The sequence below is a fragment of the Crocodylus porosus genome, unplaced genomic scaffold (assembly GCF_001723895.1).
Source record: "Crocodylus porosus isolate Cpor-Errol unplaced genomic scaffold, CroPor_comp1, whole genome shotgun sequence".
In the NCBI taxonomy this organism is placed as follows: domain Eukaryota; kingdom Metazoa; phylum Chordata; order Crocodylia; family Crocodylidae; genus Crocodylus; species Crocodylus porosus.
In genome coordinates, this window is record NW_017728923.1 from 1,590,953 (window position 1) to 1,612,416 (window position 21,464).

At 44.2% G+C, this 21,464-nt stretch overlaps 2 protein-coding genes across 4 annotated transcripts in view; one reads left to right on the forward strand and one right to left on the reverse strand.

Moving 5' to 3' along the window:
* IFT140 (intraflagellar transport 140) overlaps window positions 1-18,427 on the forward strand; it is a 167,701-nt gene extending 149,274 nt beyond the window's left edge. For both annotated transcript variants that reach the window (XM_019539922.1, XM_019539923.1), the window contains exons 19-30: window positions 2,313-2,490; window positions 5,120-5,310; window positions 6,480-6,575; window positions 7,153-7,285; window positions 7,388-7,531; window positions 9,616-9,744; window positions 14,204-14,386; window positions 14,857-15,063; window positions 15,544-15,756; window positions 15,846-16,012; window positions 16,435-16,576; window positions 17,972-18,427. In XM_019539922.1, coding sequence (XP_019395467.1) covers window positions 2,313-2,490; window positions 5,120-5,310; window positions 6,480-6,575; window positions 7,153-7,285; window positions 7,388-7,531; window positions 9,616-9,744; window positions 14,204-14,386; window positions 14,857-15,063; window positions 15,544-15,756; window positions 15,846-16,012; window positions 16,435-16,576; window positions 17,972-18,178 — 1,990 coding nt within the window. In that variant the 3' untranslated portion in view covers window positions 18,179-18,427. The remainder of the gene's footprint in view (window positions 1-2,312; window positions 2,491-5,119; window positions 5,311-6,479; window positions 6,576-7,152; window positions 7,286-7,387; window positions 7,532-9,615; window positions 9,745-14,203; window positions 14,387-14,856; window positions 15,064-15,543; window positions 15,757-15,845; window positions 16,013-16,434; window positions 16,577-17,971) is intronic.
* Window positions 18,428-19,755: 1,328 nt separating this feature from the next.
* TELO2 (telomere maintenance 2) overlaps window positions 19,756-21,464 on the reverse strand; it is a 31,776-nt gene continuing 30,067 nt past the window's right edge. For both annotated transcript variants that reach the window (XM_019539925.1, XM_019539926.1), the window contains one exon: window positions 19,756-20,773. In XM_019539925.1, the coding sequence (XP_019395470.1) occupies window positions 20,670-20,773 (104 nt within the window). In that variant the 3' untranslated portion in view covers window positions 19,756-20,669. The remainder of the gene's footprint in view (window positions 20,774-21,464) is intronic.

The following is a 21,464-nucleotide window of genomic DNA, read 5'->3' on the forward strand; positions in this document are numbered from 1 at the left end:
GGGCTTTTTTTTTTAAAGGGCCAGGACCTGGGGTGGGCAGGGCAGCCATGGGGGGCTGAGAGAGTGGGAGGGTTCAGAGAGCTCATGGCAGAGCCCCCCCCCACATGGCATGGGGCAGTGGGGGCATCAGGGATTGCCTTCCCCACCTGGCAGCAGCCAGTGAGTGGGGCTTTTTTTTATAAGAGCCGGGAGCTGGGGTGCGGGGCAGCCATAGGCAGGGGCTGGGACAGTGGGCAGGGGTTGGGAGGCATTCTGTGGGGCTGGGGGAGCAGGCAAGGGATGGGGCCTGGCAGGGGTTCCCCCATGGTCCCCTCCACTGCTCCCTTCGTACCAGCATGGAGTCTGGCTCCAGCTCCATGCTGCAGCGAGCCTGAATCACTGAAGCTCTCCAAATCCTTTTCCAAATCAGTTTGGCCACTGAATCGGGCTGAATCTCTTCTGAATCAAATCAGCTCCTGAAGCTTCGCACAGCCCTATAAAATACCAATTCACACCTTGCAAAACTTAAGTTACGGTCAGACCCTCAGCTGATGTAAATTGTGATTTTGTTCAGCAGGGGTGTGTTGAGTTTCACTAATTGAGGATCTAGCTCTGAAACCTTTATGCAACCTTTTGGTTTTGTACCTTATTGTATTTTTTTTTCATGCAGCTTTTGGTTTCTTGGTCTGGCAGGGACTGGACATGACAAAAGAGTAAAAAAAGAGGCCAGGTTTAGTTCTAGCGCAAAGATGGAAGAGAGTCATCAAAGCAGCTAAACAAGCCTCTGACTAGAGACTTATTCTTTTTCTATTTCATTTTGTCTCTAAAGTGCTATGCTTTGCTGAAATGTGCCTCATGTATTTAAAGAAACATCTTTTTCCTGGAAGTTTTGTACCTGTTATTGTTAGAAGTAACACGTAATCCTCTTCATTGGAAAAGACTAGGAAATAATATCTTTCTCGGCCATTTTAGGTTGTGTGTTTGACAGCACGTTTTGTCTAGTCTATTTCACTGTTTCCTGTTTAGTCAGTTTCCCCTGTTTGTGTGGGTCTTTCTCACAGCAACAAGGAAGAGCAAACATTTTAAAAAATAGGAAAATATGATTGTAAAACCATGAAATCTTGGGAAGGGTGCTTATGTCCCAGTGCCAGATCTGAAACTGTATTTAATGTTTTAATGGATTATTTTTGACATTTTTATTATTTTTAATGTATTTGATGTTGCAGTAATGCCTGAGAGCCCTACACGTGAATTGTGATGCCACTGGCATAGATCTAGAACAGAAGCTGATGTTGACTCTTGTAGGTTTTGTTAGTCAGTGTCTGTTGTAAACAGCCTTAAGTATAAAATAGGATCTGTCAAAAATGTTGTGTGTCTTAACTTTACGCTTAATGTCAGTGTGTGATGACAAAAGCTCAGTGAGAACAGTCATTATCATACTGCTTTAAAAAGCAATCTTTACCACAACTTTTATAGGAGGGATATTTCATAATGCTATGTGCTAACTGACTTTTGAAAAACAGTGTTGGCACTGGGAAATTCCCACTCTGAGTAGCACAAGGTTAAAAGAAAACCCTTCCTGGCTTTGCTTTTAGTATATGTGCAATTTTTGACCAAGTTTTAAATTAAAGCACAAGAATCTGCTTACTTATTTCCTATTAATCATCCTGTTAACTTGCCCAATGTTCCTTTGCTCTTATGATAGGCTCTTAATGAGAGTTTCTAAACTTGAACTGTGTAAGATTGGAAGCCAGAGCAGAGCAGGATTTTTGGAGTTTGAAGCAGATTATTCTCAAAAGACAGGCAGTAGTGCAGTTTCAGAATATTGCAGTCATTTGTGGGGCAGTATCATTAGTTTTCATACTTTAAATGATGCATATGCATCCAGCGGTGTTCATGTTAGGTATATAATCAATGTAAGCATAAATAAAAATATAAGTCTTTGTATTTGGAAATGTTTCTGAAACCAAGCTCCAAATCTCATCTCTCCTTTTTGGCTTTGGAAGTTCAGCCCTGGAAATGATCTTTGTGTCTGAGGCTCATTTCTCTTTCTGTTAAACTCTTATACAGCAAATGTGTACAAGCTTATCTGGCAATGTGTCTACATGTTTTTATATAGTCAGTGTATATGTACTAATAATGATGGATTGCTTCTCCTCTGCCAACACACATGCTTCCTTTTGAAATTCTCTCCTTATAATATAGGTGTTAAAGATACTGAATGCATGATTTGCCCAGCCTTCACACTGGACAAAGCTAATTCTATCTCCCCTATCTCTACAGTGGGGAGAGGTTTTTCAGTTTACCAAAACCCTTTTCCTTATTTCTTTTAGCGAGGCAGTCTGGGAGAATATGGCCCGCATGTGTGTGAAGACACAGAGGCTGGATGTTGCCAAAGTTTGCCTTGGAAACATGGGTCATGCCAGAGGAGCCAAGGCGTTAAGAGAGGCAGAACAAGAACCAGAGCAAGAAGCCAGGGTGGCAATGTTGGCAATTCAGCTGGGCATGCTGGTAGGACTCTCAGTAGCAACTTGCCCATTTTCTAGTAATAAGCAAATGGCATACAAAGCTGTTTGAGTGATAAGTATGTACCCTTCAGGCAAGGCACTTAAACTAAAGAGTTCCAGGGACAACTATTATTTTTTTAAAGTTGGGGAAGGATTCAGAGAATTTGGAAAAGGTGAATGCAAAGCCTATTCACAAAGAGGCAAAGGAAAATTAACCTGACAATTACTTTTGTGCAATTCAAATTTCTGCCCTACTGAAACTAGATTTTGTGTCTCTCCTAGCAGTACCATGTTGGTGTCTTATCATCCTCTGGCTGGCTAATATCACCTGAACTATCTTCTCCTGATGAGACCCTAATTTATAGCATAAATGCTAATTAGCTTCTAAATGCAGTATCTAACAATTTGCACTATTAACTGATATGTAAGGGTGACTAAATGTGAGCAAATGTGGCAGCATCAAATCCTTGGAGATCTCTGAACATAGCACAGTCAGGAGCCATAAACAGCATAGGCTTGTAGCCAATGAATTTTCCCAGGCAAACTCAATTGCTTTTTAAAATATATAGCATTAAAATATTGGTCGAAAAAAGTATCATATGTTTGGAATGATAGATGTGCTGTCTCATAAACCTTTCTGTGAGAGCCTGATTCTGCCACCCTTATTACCCAAGGCTTGTCTAGATAAGGGTTTTCTTAAGATGGGCTTGCTAAAGTGTCTCAATATATTAAAAACCTTTGTGGAGAAAAGACAAGTAGTATTTTAACATGTGTCAGCTGGCAGAGGAGAAGCCTCTTGGACAGCCTGGGGTTTACCCTCTAACAACCAATAAATGCTCATGTGTAGCTTGTCCTTCCTACCCACCCACTCAGAACCTACACATTCTTTGACTAACACTTTACTGAACCAGTAAAACTAGGATCTTAGTTGGATTTCAGATTAATACTGTCATGTGGCCAGAAAAGTGTAACGTAATAGTAACGATAAACAGCTCTGTACTGGTATTAGGTTAGCCTTCTTAAATATTTTTTATTAATGATCTATAAGAGGGACTGAACAGCATGATGCTGAGTTCACTGGTGACAGCACAATGCAAGATGTGTCAGACTGCAGTAAAGTTACATATGGTCCTAAAGTGTTAAAAAGTTTGGCAGAAAATTATAACAAAACCTCTGGAAAAATGAAAGGTAGCACATCTAAGAAAAAATATTCAATGGGAAAAAGAAACTTGGAAAGCAGCATTGCTGAAAGAGCCCAAGGTCCATAGGAGACCACCGATTAGACATAAGTTTGCAACATAATAAAAACAGCCAAGACAGTTTTGGGCTGTATTCTCAGAGGCACCACATCCTGGAGCTTTGACTAGATAGCTAACGAGGCATCTCTGTTCCAGTTGCAGCTGAAATATTGCCTTCAATGCTAAGGATCTAATTACCAGAAAAATGTTGATCAACTTGAAGAAGTCCAGAATAAACAACTCAGATTATTAGGTTCCTAGAGGGATTCATAAATAGGGCAGTATTTAAAAGAGCTGACTATTTAGAGTTTGGCTGGAAGAGGAAGGTGCTGGCAGTTACAAATACTGGAAGACTATAAATGTCATGAAAATGGAGGAATTGTTCTGCATGCTGGAAGGAGGGCACCACTAGAAATAACAGGATAAAATGAAGGAAAAGGAAATTGAGGCTGAATATTTGGAAGAACTTCCTGACAGGGAGGTTCATTAGGCTGAAGAGAAGTGACTGAAAATTTCTATGCTTGAATAATTCAAACTAATCTGGGAAACGTGGAGTGGAAAACAAACCTACATTGGTGAGGAGGAGTGTAGGAGACAGAATCTATAAAAAAGATGTAAATCAAAAGGAGTCAGAAACTACATTTTCTGTCTTGCCAGTTGCTAAAGATAGTGGTCAGCAGGATAGCAGTTGGGTGGGGCAGGAAAATACTTCTTAGACAGGAGTCCTGTTCAGAGGTTAAAAATAGTCCAGTTCCAAATTTGCTCATTTCTTGCATCAGGATGAGCAGAATTCTAAGGTTCTAATTCTAATTGAAGTCCATGGCTACACTGCCTCACCCATAGCTTCAGGGGTTTGTTCCACATTCATAATCCAAGAACCCAGTTCCTATATCTGGGAGCTGCTCTGAGGGGACAATGTCTTCAAAGGCTTATTTTTTTCTTGCTGAGAAAACTGCCACAAAGTTAGCAAGGCCCTCTCTAGCTCCTCATTTGGGGGCCTTAGTTTCTCCAAGCTTAGGTCAGAATGACCATGAAAACTAATAGCTTCAATATGAGCATGTTGCTGCCTCTATTGTGAATGGGATCAGCATTTTGAAAACAATTGGTGTTTAATTTATTGGTAGCTGCTCATGTCACCCCAGTTAATATTGTCCAGTAAATGCCAGGATCTGAGTGCTTTCCTTATTTTCATGCAAACATCCTGTTTCCCAGTCACAATGCTGCTATTCCAGGCTACATATATTTAGTTGCTTAAAATTCCTCCTGCCCTAATTCATGTTATTTGCAATGCATCCCATGGTCTGTTGTAATTAACAGCGTAGAAGTTGATGCTTAGCTGTACACCTTCCAAAGTGCTCTTCCAACTCAGACTTCTCAGTTTTGCTGTCTTTTCAGGAAGATGCAGAGCGACTGTACAAGATCTGCAAACGCTATGATCTCCTGAACAAGTTCTACCAGGCTTCTGACCAGTGGCAGAAAGCCATAGAAGTCGCTGAGACGCATGATCGGGTTCATCTGCGCACCATGTACTACAACTATGCCAAACATCTGGAGGCCACTGGGGAACACAGTCTTGCACTCACCTAGTAAGCAGCAACCAAGAGCTCAGGCTGCACACTTGGAGTATGGTTCTGTACATAAGGAATTTGGAGCTTTAGCACATTTCTTTGGAGGGCAAGTCGAAGTTGGCTGGGGGAGGGGTTCCAGAAAGCAGAGGCAAGTAGTAGATAATCTGTCCTCTTTTCTGTTACCTTCCATTTTAGGATCTTCTACCATTATTAAAATGAACCCTATAACTCCCCTGTCAGTTAAGGAACTGAGAGCTTCTGAAAGGATAAGTAACTTGCCCAAGGAAAACCTGTAGTGAAGCCATGAATAGAACTTGGATTTCCTGTCTCCCCCCCAAGTCCTGTGCTTTTAATCACAAGAGCTGCCTTCCTTTTTCCTCCTTGTTCCATGAATAAGCACTCACGTTGGAGTGCAGACCCATCTGGCACCCCAGAGGTTGGTGTTGGCTGATGTGGAGTTTAGAACTCCTATCCTATGACAGCTGAGGTCTTGGAAAAGTGCTGGGGGTAGCACTTTTTAAAAAAAAAATGTATTATATGAGTATTAAACGTTATTAGTTACATGGTAGCTTTACTTTGTGAAGTCACAGATGCTTATGCTCCAGAGCTCTTTGATGAGCTGTAGACAGGGCATATAATTCATCTGCTGGGAGAAGGAAAGAGATTTGCGGAAGTGGGATCAGTACAGATAGACGAGCATCCTCCCAGCTCTGGAGAAGGGCAGAGATTGCAGTCAAGTTGACCAGGTTAAGAAAACAAGCAAGATGAGGAGTCAAGATGTTTATCAAATATACTTTGCTCTGACCTCTGTTCAGATCAGGTGTGGCTGGGATTGATATCTTGGGTCTACCATTTTAATGCCCCTTGATAGCATTTCAGAGCCATTTGGGTATGCTCTGCTTGCCTTTTCTTCCAGAACCAAGCTATCTGATTTTCTGTATCCATTTTTGCCCAAGTAGTGCCAGCTCCTCAATACTCTTTCAACAGCACCATGGCCTTTCCTTGGTATATTGATTCTTTGGAGCTGGCATGGCTCTTGCAATTGATGAAGAACACTTTCTAAAAATTAAGTATTATTCCTGTCATCACTTGTTCATGCTAACAAAATGAAACTGATGAGCAAAGTGATCAAGCAGTTTTCCTGAAGCACTGACCTTCACCACCTAACATGTCCTTTTCCTGTGCAGCTATGAGAAATCAGACACGCATAGGTTTGAAGTGCCCAGAATGCTCTCTGAAGATTTACAAGCCTTGGAGATCTATGTCAACAAGATGAAAGATAAGTTAGTGCTATATTATTTCCCTTTCTTCCCTAACATGTCTGAATGAGTGGCCCGTTGGGGTGGGAATTTCAGATCTGATGTGTAGTTTAGCACTTTCCTGCATGCTCTTGGGATTTTTCCAGACTGACTTAATAGACTCCAAGACTGGCAAGTTGTGTAAGTGCTCTAATGCCAGGTGTAGTACTGGAAGTTTGTTCATTTGGCTGCTTTCATCATGGATCTTGTTTGTAAGCAATAGTGGCATGGTATTGTGTTGTACAGTTAATGCTGCTGGTATCATGACTGAGAGAACTGAGCAACAGAAAACATTACTGTATAGAATGTAGTTTAATAGATTTTGAGGCCAGACAGGATCACAGCGTTATTGAATCGTCTAATCTGATATCCTATATACTGTAGGCTCTTACATTTCACCTGTGTGCTGAGTTTAGTGACTGGTGTTTGACAAAAGCACATCTGAAAGACATTGAGTCTTAATTTAAAGATATCAAAAGGAGGAAAACCATCTAGCACTTCTTTTGATAGTTCCTTCTAATGGTTAAATACCATCAACCTAATTAATCTGCTTCATTTCTAGGGCCCTGTGGAAATGGTGGGCACAGTACTTGGAGAGCCAGTCAGAAATGGAATCTGCACTAAAATACTATGAGTTGGCCCAGGACTATTTTTCCTTAGTCCGTGTGCACTGCTTTCAGGGCAATATCCAGAAGGTAAACCAGCCTGCCTCCCACTGCTCACAGGACAGTCAACATTCCTAGACATGCCAAGTTGAAACCAGGCATGAAGTGAGTGGTTTTTATTTTTCTTTTCAGGCAGCTGAAATAGCAAATGAAACAGGAAATTGGGCAGCATCGTATCACTTGGCCCGCCAGTATGAGAGCCAGGAGGAAATCAAACAGGCTGTGCACTTCTACACCAGGGCTCAGGCCTTCAACAATGCCATCCGCCTGTGTAAGGTATGACAGCACATACATCTCAGCTAGTGGTTCTTAACCTTTTTAAACCCAAGATCCCTTCAGAAAATTCCAGCTCTGAGCTTTTGCTTGTTTTTTTGACTACACAAAAAAGTTCTACTGAGCAACACAGCAGGTCAGGATGCTTTTGACACTATGGATTCCTATTTGAAATGTCTGGGTTTGTCTTCTGAATCATGTGCACGTGCTTGCACACTTAACAGTGCTAATGTTGGGCAACACCCTTAAAAGAATTTCATAGCATTACAGGTGCACCGATAAATCAGTTATGTATTGGATTGGCACTGATAAAAGGGGAAATAACATTATTGGCTACAATGGCCAAAAAAAGCCAATAGCCAATAATGTCATTTCCCCTTTTATCAGTGCCAATCCAATACATAACTGATATATCAGTGCACCTGTAATGCTATGAAATTATTTTAATAATTAAATGAATTTTAATAATTATGCCTTCTGGCCAGGGCCCTGGACACCTGGGTTTCCTCTTCCCTGCAGGGCTGGGGCCCCCAGATACCTGGGTTCTCTCAGGAAATGGTGGGTTTCCCCTTATAGGTGGGCAGAATTCTAGCAATTGGTCCTGCTGGGGCTGCCAGGAGCAAGATGCAGGGGGCACCATGTGCATGTGCACAGCTGCATGCATATGGCCAGGAATACAGCTGGACAGCATGGAGAGCAGCTCCCTGCAGGTAGGTCTATGGAGGAGAAGGGGCATGGGGGAGGGAAGGAGTGTGGGAGAGGGGACAGATCAAGGTCCCCATAGTGAAGGAGAGGGTGGGGCAGTGGCAGGGGACCCTGCCCAGCCAGGGCAGTGCATGGGACCTGGAGTTGGGGCAGGAACCAGGACGGAGGGTGTGGTGGGAGTGGCTCCCTGCCACTGCACGCACTTGACAGGGGAGGCATGGGAGACATGTGCCCTCCCCCAGATTTGTGCATGGGGTGGATGTGAGCTGCTTGCTGTGGGCTCGGGGCTCTCCACTCTGCTGCTTTTCCCTTGGGAGCCTTGCAGTAGCCGCACACCCCCTGCTCACCTGGCAGCACTGACGCGGGTGAGTTGTGCCCCTTGCTGCTGATAGGGCAGGGGGCATGCGGCCAGTGTGGGGCTCCCTAGGTAAAGACAGCAGGTTGGAGAGTCCTGAAGCCCACAGCATGCAGCCCACATCTGCCCTTGCCCCACTTGGCTGTGCTCTGCTTAAAAGCAACCCTGTGCTGAGAGGCTGTGGTGGTGGTGCTTGAACTGAAGCTCATTTGATGAGCTTTACTTCAGGTGCCTCTGCCATCATTTTTAAGTGCTGGGATGCTGATGCATGTGATGCAGGAGGCTGCTGGAATGTGCCAAAAAAAAGATTTATTTTAATCAGTTATCAGATTGGCATTGGCCAACGTGGTTGATTAATAATAGACTATCAGTATCGGCCAAGAAAATATTTTTTGCTGCACTACTATATAGCACCTTGGGGTGCTGCGGCAGCCTTGTTGAAAATCACTGATCTAAGTGTAGAACCGGCCAATTCCATCTGCCTTGGAAGGCTGCATCATAAAAAGTCAGATTAGTGAGGGTCTTCTCACAAAGTGTGACATGCAGATTGTTGACATGGGTGTGCTATCCAGATGCAGTTGACCAAAGTAATTTTATAGAGCCAGGGTATCAAACAGATGGCTTGTGGAACCATTTTACCCACTCTGCAGGGCTTGCAGAGGGGCTAAGAATTTGGAGGTGAGGCTTGCCACTGAACTCCCAGCTACAGAGTCCTGATGGGCATGCATGTCAGCAGTGGGGGTGGAGGGAGAGGCAAGTGATGGCTGTGTTAACTCCCATGCTACTGCTTACCCTGCTGCTGGGTCCAGATCCAACCTGGGAGGCTCCTTGAAGTTTGGATCCAGCCCAGGGGCACAAGTGTTTGACATGCCTGGTAAGATGTTCGTATTGGTTTCTGCCCACATCTAAGAGAGACAGGTCGGTAATAAGACTCTCACAACATTGACACCAGTTATATCAGCTCAGATGCTGTGCTGAAAGGAGCTCCAAAATGTATATTTAAATACATGTCTTTCTTTCTGAGTAGGAAAACAACCTGGATGACCAGCTGATGAACTTAGCTCTGCTGAGCTCCCCAGAGGACATGATAGAGGCAGCCCGCTATTATGAGGAGAAAGGGGAACAAATGGACAGAGCAGTCATGTTGTACCACAAGGTAACTATGACTGCAAAGAATGAAGTGTTACATGGAAAGTCATCAAATCAGCTGAGTACTTTGAGTCTCAAGCTTTAAGCTACTTGTTCACTTCCCACTGTCATGTGCAGAAAGCCCCATTAGCCTCTGTCCTGATTTGGCTGACTGCTCTTCCAGTCCTGGTCTGGCTCTGCCAGGTCCCCTTCAAACCTGGCCAGCTGCTGCACTTAATATATTCATTAATCAGTACAAAACAAAGCTACTTTGTTCCCACTGGACTTGATGGAGATCCTAGTTAATTATTTCACATGTGATCTTTTCCAATGATGTCTGAAGAGAGACAATCATAGAAAATGAGGGTTGGAAGGGACCTCAGGTGGGCATCTAGTCCAACCCTCTGCTCAAAGCAGGACCAGCACCAGCTAAATCATCCCAGCCAAGGTTTTGTCTAGCTAGGTCTTAAAGATCTCCAAAGAGGGGCATTCCACAACCTCTCTGGGTAACCTGTTCCAGTGCTTTACTACCCTCCTAGTGAGAGAGTGTTTCTTAATATCTAACCTAAACTCCCACTGCTGCAACTTAAAACCATTGCTCCATGTTCGGACATCTGCCACCATTGAGAACAGTCTAGCTCCATCCTCTTTGGAACCACCCTTCAGGTATTTGAAGGCTGCTATTAAATCCCCTCTCAGTCTTCTCTTTTCCAAACTAAATAAGCCCAGTTCCTTTGTCTCTCTTCAACAGTTATGTATTCCAGCTTCCTAACCATTTTCACTGCCCTCTGCTGGAATCTCTCCAATTTGTCCACATCCTTTTGGTAGTGGGAGTCCTAGAACTGGATACAGTACTCCAGATGTGGCCTCACCAATACTGCAGACAGGCGAATAATCCTGTCCCTTGATCTGCTGGCAGTACTTCTACCAATGCAGCCCAGTATGCTGTTAGCCTTCTTCACAAGGGCACACTGTTGGCTCATGTTCAGCTTTTTGTCCAGCGCAACCCTCAGGTTCTTTGCTACAGAGCTGCTGCTTAGCTAGTTAGTCCCCAGCTTATACTGGATTGTTCCATCCTAAGTGCAGGACTTTGCACTTGGCCTTATTGACCTCGAGATTTTTTTTGGTCCAATCTTATAATTTGTCTAAATCTCTCTGAATCCTAGCCCTACCCTCCAGCATATCTACTACTCCCCACAGTTTGGTGTCATCTGCAAACTTGCTGAGGGTAGACTCTATGCCATCTTCCAGGTTGCTGATGAAGATAATGAACAAAACCAGATAATGACCTCCACTTGATATTGGCTGCCAGCTAGAAATTGAGCCAATAAATTACTACCTTCTGAGCCTGACGATTGCACTAGGACTCAAAGGGTACTAGTACTCTTGTTGCTGACATACTTGTAGAAGCCCTTTTTGTTACCTTTTATGTCCCTTGCTAGCTGCAACCCCAGTTGCACATTGGCCTTCCTGACTTCATCCCTGCATGACCTAGCAACACTCTTATATTCCTCCCTAGTTGTTTGTCCAAGTTTCCACTTTTAAGCTTCCTTTTTGTGTTTTAGCTCACTGAAGAGTTCCCTACTAAGCCAAGCTGATCTTCTGCCATACTTGCTAGTCTTCCTGTGTGTCAGGATGTTTCATTCCTGCACCCTAACTAAGGCTTCCTTAAAATACAATCAGGTCCCCTGGACTTTTTTCCCCCCTCAGATGAGTCTCCCAGGGGATCCTCCCTATCAGTTCCCTGAGTGAGTCAAAGTCTGCTTTTCTGAAGTCCAGGGTCCTTACTCTGCTGCTCTCCATCCTTCCTTTCCTCAGGATCCTGAACTCAATCGTCTCATAGTTGCTGCTGCCCAAGTTGCCATCCATTACTACATCCCCTGCCAATTCTTTCCTATTTGTGAGCAGCAGGTCAAGAAAAGCATGGCTTCTAGGTGACCTTTCCAACACTTGCACCAGGAAGTTGTCCTCAACACTCTCCCAAAAATGTCCTGGATCTCCTATGTACTGCTATATTGTCCTCCCAGCAGATGTCAGGGCCTGTGATCAGAAAACTTCCACTAGGTATTTGAAGAAAGCCTCACCCACCTGGTCTGGTGGTCTATAGCAGACCCCTACCATGACATCACCCTAGTTGCTCTTCCCCTTGACCCTAACCCAGAGACTTTCAACAGGCCTATCTCTGGTTTTATACTGCAGCTCTGAACAATTATACAGCTCTTTTACATATAGCACAACTCCTCTTCTCTCCTGCCCGTCCTTCCCGAATGGTTTAAAATGATCCATGACAGTGCTTCAGTCATATGAGCTATCCCACCAAGTCTCTGTTATTCCAATTATGTCATAGTTCTGTGCCTACGTGAGGTCTTCCAATTCTTCCTACTTGTTTTCCAGGCCCTGTACATTTATGTATAGTCACCCGAGGTAACAATTGCCCTACTTTGTCAGAAAGAATGAGGCCTCCCCTATTGCTTCTTCATGCTTATGCTTCATCCAGGTCACTTATTTCCCCACTTTTCTCAGGGCTTTGGTCTTCATCCCCCAGCAAGCCAGTTTAAAGCCCTCACTAGGATAGCAAGCCTGTATGCAGTGATACTCTTCCCCGTCTCTTTCTAGTAATCCTTCTTCTTGAAACAACATTCTGTGGTCAAAGCAGCCAAATACCTGCTAGCAATGCCATCTGTGCAGCCATGCATTGATCTGCAGTTTGTGTCTGCAACTGCCTAGGACCTTACCCTTGACCAGAAGGATCGAGAACACTACCTAAGCCTGTCCCATTCACCCTTGTGGCCAGAGCCTGCAGTCACTTTTGATCTGCTCAGCATCACCCCTGGTAGTATCATTGGTGTCCACATGGATGAGTGGCATGGAATACTAGTTAGAGGGCCAGATGAGTCCCAGTAATCCTTCCATGACATCTCTGATCTGGGCTCAGGGCAAGCAGACCTCCCAAGACAACCGGTCAGGCTAGCAGACGGATGTCTCTGGCCCCTGCAGAAAAGAGTCTTCAACTACTGCCACCTGTCACTTTGACTTGGTGGCAGTAGTTGAAGCCCGATTTGGCCCAACCAGTGGAACATGCTCCTCCTCCTCTGTTGCTAGGACTCCATTTCTGTTCTCCAGGGAAATCATTGCAGATGGAGATGAAGACTTCAGCTGGCTGCCAGAGGTCACAAGCTTCCAGCTTCCTGGGAGTCCACGTCCTCTTCCATTTCTAGTGCTGCCTCTGGCAGTCCTTCCTCCACAGGTCTAGAGGTCTTTTCCAGCATTGAATCAATTAAGTTGTCACGGCACAGGATGCTTCAGAGCCTTGCCACCTCTGCCTGTAGCTCTCTTGCCTGCTCTGTGGGATACCACCAGGAGACACTGCTCACATCATTGACACTCCCCTATCTCGCTGTCAGTGGAAGGAACCTGCAAACCAGTCTCCACAGGACCAAACCAGGACCTGGGTGGAAGCCTTAATGGTGAACAGTCCTGCCTGACAGACCCCTCACAGGTGCAAGCAGAGGAAGCGCTGGCAGTGGCTCTGCCATTGCAGTTTCCTCCAGCTATTTATCTGGGTCTCTTAATCCACCACCTCTTTCTTCCTGCCTTTTTCCAAGCAGACCTTCCACATCAAACTCTCCTGTTAGCTGGCCTGTTCACTGCTCCATGGTCCCGAAAGGTTTCTTTTCCCGTTAATCTGTTCCTCCTACCGAGCTTACAGTGAAGGAATGTCCCAGCTCCAGAGCCAGCCCCAGTCCCTCCTTTTCACACCGGGGGCCTCAAGCTGCCCCGCTGCATGCCCTTTCCCCCACAACAGACTTACCAGCTGGACACTACTCTCCATGCTGTGGGGCTGCATATCAGAAGCAGATTGGTATCGGCTGATATGACTCATTAAAAATCAGCCATCAGCATTGGCCCACCCCTATCGCAGATGAAGGATGATAATGATAAACTGCTTCCTATACTTTGTATTTGTCAACTGTAACAAATCAACCACTCATATTACAAGAGAGTGGGTGAAATATGCCCCTTTGTCACTGTAGGACACTTCCATCAAAGGTCATCAGTGCTTTTACATTTGTTGTTAGAAGGACTTGCTACTCTGCTGTGCAAGACATACAGAGACTTACATTAGTTGCTAGCTTGCTAGGTGGGCCCACATATTTACACTGAAAGGTATAGGAGCTGCCAAGCAATGGCAGCCATGAAGGGTTGTACATACAGAGCCAATGGCAGCCTTGTACATCCAAAGGGTTATAATTTGTTCTTATGCACCCTGAGTCAGGTTCACTGGCCTTAGTTAACTATTTTGAGACCTAGACAAAGATAATAGTCATTTTGGGAGAAGGTAAGGACTGCAGGCATCTTTATACAAGTGGTAGCTTATATAGCCAGAGCTTTTCTGCAGAAACTCAGTGATCAGGTGGCTTATGGAGCTTGTGTGGAAACCTCTATGAGGGGGTGGAAAACTAAACATTTGTCGATGGTTTGTCTAGGCGGGACACTTCTCCAAAGCACTGGAGCTGGCCTTTGCCACACAGCAGTTTGGGGCCCTGCAGTTGATTGCTGAGGACTTGGATGAGAAAGCAGACCCTGCCCTGCTGGCACGCTGTTCCGACTTCTTCATTGAACATGGCCAATATGAAAAAGCTGTGGAGTTGCTGCTAGCAGCCAAAAAGGTAAAAGCCCCTACAGCATTCTCTCTTGGCCTCTTTTGTGTGATTATAGAAGAGCAGAGCTCAGCAGCAAGTCAGGTTGCATCTAGGACCCAAACCACACTGCAACAAAGACCAAAATGCAGAATACACACCTGCTTTGAACCACTCAGAATTCCCTGAGGGTTTTGGCTTCACTTGTTACAGACCTAGGGTACACCCAAATTTAATTCCACCCCTAGATTCAGTCACTTCAGAAAGGTTTTTAGGAGCTGCTCTGATGTTAAGATGATACAGCCCAGGCAGTTGGAGCCCTAATCACTTGGGTCTTGCTGGCTTCAAATGTAGCCACTCTAACTTTTAAGATGCAAAAAGGCTTAAAAGATGTGGGATGACTAGGGATTGAACCCAGAGTGTAGCAAGCTGAACATGATTTAATGTCCTTATGTACAGAACAATTAGCTAAGCTTATTTCTCTCCCACTTTCATCTTAGTATCACGAAGCCCTGCAGCTTTGTCTGAAGCAGAACCTGACTATTACAGAGGAGATGGCAGAGAAGATGACCATCTCCAAGGATTCCAAGGAGCTCTCTGAGGAATCTAGGCGAGAGTTGTTGGAGCAGATTGCTGACTGCTGCATGCGGCAAGGCAATTACCATATGGCAACCAAGAAATACACTCAAGCAGGAAACAAACTGAAGGTGAGTTTGGATAGGAGAAGCTACAGGACCAGTGTCTGAACATCTTGGCTTTCATAAATGTAGAGTGACAAATCGTATATACTTGTAATCAATAGCTAATGGATTGCTTTAAAGGAATTACTCTGTCAGAGATACAGTAAGTTGCTACTGTTAAAGAGACGGAGTTGGTTTAAGTCTAGGCAGAAATAATCATGTTTACAGGCCCTATGTTTTGCTTCGTTTTCAGGGTTCAGACTTCCTCAGGGTCCTCCCCAAGTTCCACAGGATTGGCTTCCCACATGGGACCTTCTCTTTTCCTTCTGTGAGATGGAACTTATTTGCTCAGATGTCTTGCTGTAGGGCTACTGAAGATCTGATGAAAGGGAGTCCTTGCACTAGATTGTATAGTAGGGATTATAAACATTTTGAGTCCATCTCAGTCTGGGCAGTGCTTCTTGTTTCTATATTGCTGATTATGACCCTCCTCACCTCTTTTTGCAGGCCATGAGAGCACTGCTGAAGTCTGGAGACACAGAGAAGATAGTATTTTTTGCTGGAGTCTCCAGACAGAGAGAGATTTATATTATGGCAGCCAACTATTTACAGTCATTGGATTGGCGTAAAGACCCGGAGATTATGAAGAATATCATTAGCTTCTATACCAAAGGAAGAGCCCTTGACCTCTTGGCTGGCTTCTATGATGCTTGTGCTCAGGTACATCCCCTTATTCTCAGAGAAGTTTGATTTCTGACGTTCAGGAACAGGACACTTAACCTCCTTCCTAATTGGTACTCTCCTTGCAGGTGGAGATTGACGAGTATCAAAACTATGAGAAAGCACAAGGAGCCCTGACTGAGGCATATAAATGCCTATCAAAGGCAAAGATTAGGAGCCCTGTTGAGCAGGAAAGCAAACTGGCACTTTTGCAAAGCAAAATGGCTCTGATCAAGCGATTCATCCAGGCTCGAAGGTAACATTCAGTGCTCCAAGCATGGAAAACGGCATATGGAAATACTGCATTTGAGGAAAGCTTTCACATTAGTAGCAATGTAGTTTAGCCCTGTGCAAACAACTCACTCTTAAAGCAGTCATAAAACTTGGCCCCCTGGGGAAGGGAAGAATATGCAACTAAAGAGTAGCATGCTGACTTTTGAGTGACAGGCAAAGGTGACCTCAAAGTAAATGCAACTTTTGCTTATTTAACCTCTTGGTTGAAGGTAAGTTACCAAGACAGCCATTTTAATGAAGGGAGGCTATATGAGCACTTGCCCCATGCACAAATACATACATCAAGGTTCCTAGTTGTATGACAGCCGAGAGAAATGCAGTAAACAGAGTCCTGTGGTCTTCTCTGCACAAATTCTTTATTGTTTCAACATGTTCTTTTGTTAGAGCTTACTCTGAAGATCCCAAAGAGGCAATCAGGCAGTGCGAGCTTCTCCTAGATGAGCCAGATCTTGACAGTACCATTCGCTTAGGTGACGTCTTGGGGTTTATGGTTGAACATTACTTGCAGGTGGAGGAATTCCAGATGGTAAGTTAATTTTAGAGCACCATCCACATTGTCGAAAGATAAAGGACTTTCCCCGTCTTACAAGTTTACAGTTTAAATTATTTACCTCCCTAGAGAGTGCAGCTTACTATAGTACTTTCTCAGAACGCAAACAGAGACACTCCATCGTTGACAGCTGCTCTGAGTATTCATGTTAAACTTTACCCCCAAAAAGAGCTGATATCACTGTTAAACAGCTTAACCTTGCCAGTGCTGATGCCTGTGCAGGGTGTGCAGAAGGAACAGCATGTCTAAATCCATTTTTCATCTCATGGCAGAAAGTTTGTTACAGGGCATGGAAAGGGAAATGCAATGAAGGCTCCTGCATTATGTGCAACTGTTCCCATTGATAGAAGGGCCTGGTCATATTTCTGTGCTATTACATGGTACCTCTTGCAGCCACCTGGACCAGAAAAAAAATGGAAAATCAAAGTTGAAGCCATCTGAGGAAGCGATGAATCATTTGTTCAGAGCAGGAAGTACCAGACAGCACAGAGTTATAGACCTTGGACTAAAAGTAACCTGCTGTTCTAAAAGAGCCAGGTGCTGAACATCAGGCTTCCTAGCCATGCAGCTAACCTGTTCATACTGCAGTGCTTCAGATATCAGGGTAGAGGATACAAGGCTGCTACTGGGTTATCACAGTCCCTTTCTTAATTTTCAATGCCAATCTTAGCTTTTTAATAAAAAGAAGAGAAGAAGCCTCACATCCATACAATAGAAATCAAGTGCTAGAAATGAAAGTTCATCAACAATTTTCTAAAAGTTAGTGAATAACATGACCCCTCAAGGCAGTGGCCTCCGGCTGTTGGTCCCTTTGGGCACTGACAGATGCGAAAACCCCCGCCCAAAACAGCACTTTACTGGAAGAGGCAGGGCATTAATTCTGCCCAGCTCTGCAGCATCTGTATAGATCAAGTGCTTCAGCAGGGCTTTTTGGAGCTTTTATCCAATAGCTGATTGAGTCCACTATTAGATAAGAGCCTCCAAAAGCCTTGCTGAAGCACCCAATCTATACAGATGTTGGGCAAGCTGAATCCTACTAACACAATGTCTCTTGTGAGCATGCACTGTTCGGTGTGGGGATGTATTAAGCTTAAAGTAAAGCACAGTTTCCTCTTCCCCTCCTCATGTCTGCACCCTTAGTTTTCATTTTATTTGTGGAGAGGGAGGGCAGGTATCTATCTCCATTTCATCCAAGCTGGGAGCTACTGACCTTGCTGTGGATTCCTGATTGGGCGATATGATAAATAGTACAATGAATAGTTTGAGTTACTAATTGTGCTTGGGTGCTTTTTCTCCCCCACTGTACTGTGATGGGCTGTCAAGTAAAGACCCTGATGCATGACACTACATAACTCAGTATATTACTTCTAGGCCTACAGGTACTTGGAAGAGATGAGGAAAAGAATTCCATGTGTGAACCTGACCTATTATGTGAGTCAACGCACCATAGAGGCAGTTCACAGGGGGCTGGGCATCCCCTTGAGCCGCAACCCTGTCCCAGAGCGAATTCGTCACAATAGCATGGAAGACACCAAGGAGGTCGAAGAGGATGTGGCCGACGAAGTGGAGGATCCATGACAGCTCATTTTTCTAAATACTGGACTGGTTTATTCCAGAAGTTAACACTGCTGAGACAAACAAGGCATAGTACCCAGCTTCCTGATCAGTTCTCCCTAGGGGCAATAAGTCCACCACTTTGTTTCTGAAAAGCCTTGATGCAGTGGATTGTTTGGTTTATACCAAGCAGTTTAATTTTGTTATGCTTGAAAATATAAGCAGAACTGTTCAAGTGATGAACTCCTTAAATACATGTATTATGCAGAAGGGCTGACACCTATTGTTAATCTTTTAAAAAAAAAAAAAAAAAGTTTTCAGATTTAGAGTGGCTATTTTTTATGTTATTAAATTTTTAAGAAAAAATGAATGCGAGTGCAATTAAGGCACTAGTGGTGAGAGGATGAGAGCAGCAGGTACAGAACTAGCACTGTGCATTAGGACTTTCTACCCCAGCAGAGTGTAAAACCAGTTTTGTTACTGCAGTGAAATGTGCATCTCACCAAGAATGGTCTGTTAAAAATGCCAGTTGTTAGGGAGAAGGGCAGTATGGTATTTCACTCCCTGGGGCAGGAAGGAAGATTCTTTTCACCTCCTTCTAAAAGGAGATAGGCACAACAGTTAGTGTCTGGGCCACAACTTGGTCACTAAATCAAGAGAAAATGCAAACCAACAGCCAGGACTCCATACCTTTAGCTCTTGTATTTTGTTACCACAGATAACAGCTGGCTGCAACATACAATAAGGAACATGACCTAAGGCAGCCCTGTAGTCCTATACAATCTGCAGAATTAAAGGAATTTTCAATCTGTTTTTTTTTTTTTTAAAAAAAAAGGAAAAAAAAATCCCGACAAAGCCTGTTTCCTAACACAATGGAGTTTAACAGCTAACATTTGATTAAGTAAAGTCCAGCTGCTCTGCCCTTTGTTTTACTCTGAAGGTGTTCCAAGAGCAACTTCAGGAATTAAGACTCCCTACCTAGTGATTGACAGCAGAGAGATAACCAGCATGGGAGCAGCAAACACAGAAATGAAGTCAGTCTCTCCTCTTGCCTTCAAGACATCCTTATCTTAGTCCCTTTAAGGCTCTTACTGTGCCCAGATTTGTCAGAAACAGTTTACAGGTTTCCCCTTGCTTCATGCTGTATGTGCAATCCTGGAAAACAGCACATAACTTGAATTCACATAAAGGCAACCCACTTTACAATGCAACAAATAGGGATATATTCCAAGACCTGAACTGTACTGACCCTCAGGCCCATTTCTACTACTTTTATAAGACAATTTTGGTACTCGCCGACAGTACACACAAGCATGGGACGCTATCAGAATGGGGATGACAACTCCAGAAACACGCACTGCAAGGAGCACAGATCGACACAGGAGACTATATTTTAGTGCACGTCACTCCCACAGTGCACTGCATAAAGCAGCTGACTGCAGGCTTCTAGCACACTGATCTCATAAGAGTGAATTTACCTGGCATATAACGAATTTTTGGTATAAAAAGGGTCATCACATAAGAGTGAATTTGCACATACAGAACCCTCATAAAGCGAGGGAAACCTGTATTTTCAGCAGCCACGTTAGCACATATTCATGCTAATTAGTCCTCCTATTTAGAGGAAGAACAGCTTTATTTCCTTTGTGAGATTTCACACACGTTGATCAGTTTGGAGAACACTAACAAATGACTTCTGTTTCAACCCCCCAAGCTGGGAGGAGCCTTTCAAAGCAGACACTCCAGCCTGCAGTGACCGAGGCAGTTTCTCTTTAATACACTGCAGAATGCTGAGTTGACCCTGTCCTTGGCTTCCACAGCTTCTTACCATAATATGAGTACTCACAAAGGAGAGAGGCCTGCTTCATCCCTTGTAAACAGAATGCCAGTCCAGTGGGTTCAGCTGGGCAGAGTGGGGTTTCTGCTCTGAGGTCTTGCACATTTTTTGGTAGGCAGGAGCTTACTGTGACTATTAACAACATGCATCATGGGCAATGGCAGCCTCTATAAAAAGCTACTACATCCCACGGAGTTGCTCGATAACTGCTCTGCCAAAAAACAATTACTGGGGGATACCAGATTCTGCGTTATGGATGTACCACAGACATAGCCTTAGGAGCTAAATGGCTACATCTACTCCTGTTTTTCTGAGGAGAAAACTGCTGTGAGGTCTTCTATATTTTTAGCAGAACGCTCAAATCTGCCAAGGCTATAAATAGCCAATGCAGTGTGTTGGAGATGGGGGGAGGTGCAGAGAGGATGGCAGCACTAATGTACCTTCCTGCATCTGTACACTCAGTACCGGATAGCAACAGCTCACTAAGTTGGCCTCCACTACAAAGTCCAGATGTCAAGCCAGGCTCTCTGGCTCTCAGCTCTACACCCTTTCCCCCCCCACTCTTCCTCTCCTTCAGCCAGGTGACTGGTGAAGGGGCCCAAGAGTGCCTACAAACAACCAGCTGGCAAAAGTGTTAGGTAGAGGTCACTTCTGTTTTCAAGCCTTTTCCCTCTCAACCTAGGAAGGGGCAGCTTCAAGTTTCGTTTTCAGGTTCTCCATTAGCAGCAAATTCTGCAAGGCCAGCCTCCTGCAGTCACCATCTGGATCTTTCTCTGCTACATCTGCAAGAGAGGAAAATCCCGTAATTTATGAACTGGGAAGAAAAACTGCTCTTTGCAGAGCTTTTTTCAAGCATCTCACTGAAGGTGTCAGTCCAACAGAATGGAAGAACAAAAGGAAACTAAAACATTTGAGCTAGAGCTTAACATTTCTTTCCTGCCTGTATATGGCCAAAGACACTCGATTCCTGGCTCTTCAGGACTTTCCTAGAGCCAAATGGCCTAGATCGAGGATTCTCAACCTTTTTAGATTCAAGACATCTCTTGGGAAAATGACAGCTCTTAGTTTTCATTTGATTTTTGACTACAGAAAAATAATAGAACAATTCTTCTGTTGCAAAGAACTCAGAAAAACCACAACAGTTCAGAATGTTTTTGACACTATGGATTCATATTTGAACTCTCTCGGCATGGCTTGTGAATCATGTTTGCACATCCAACAGTCTCGACTGTGTGGCAGTCTGTAGCACCCCTGAAAAGATCTCAAAGCGCCCCAGAGGGGTTGCAGCACCCTGGCTGGGAATCACTGGTCTGGACCAAAAGAAGGGTTTTACAGTGGCATATTCTTTAGCACGCTCATGGCTAGAACACTATAGTTCCAAGAAAACTGGCAGCTGGACATTAGGCAGGTGGCACAGGGGTGCAACATTAACCATTCCTGTCAATTAGGGAAAAAAATCAGAGACTCCAGCCT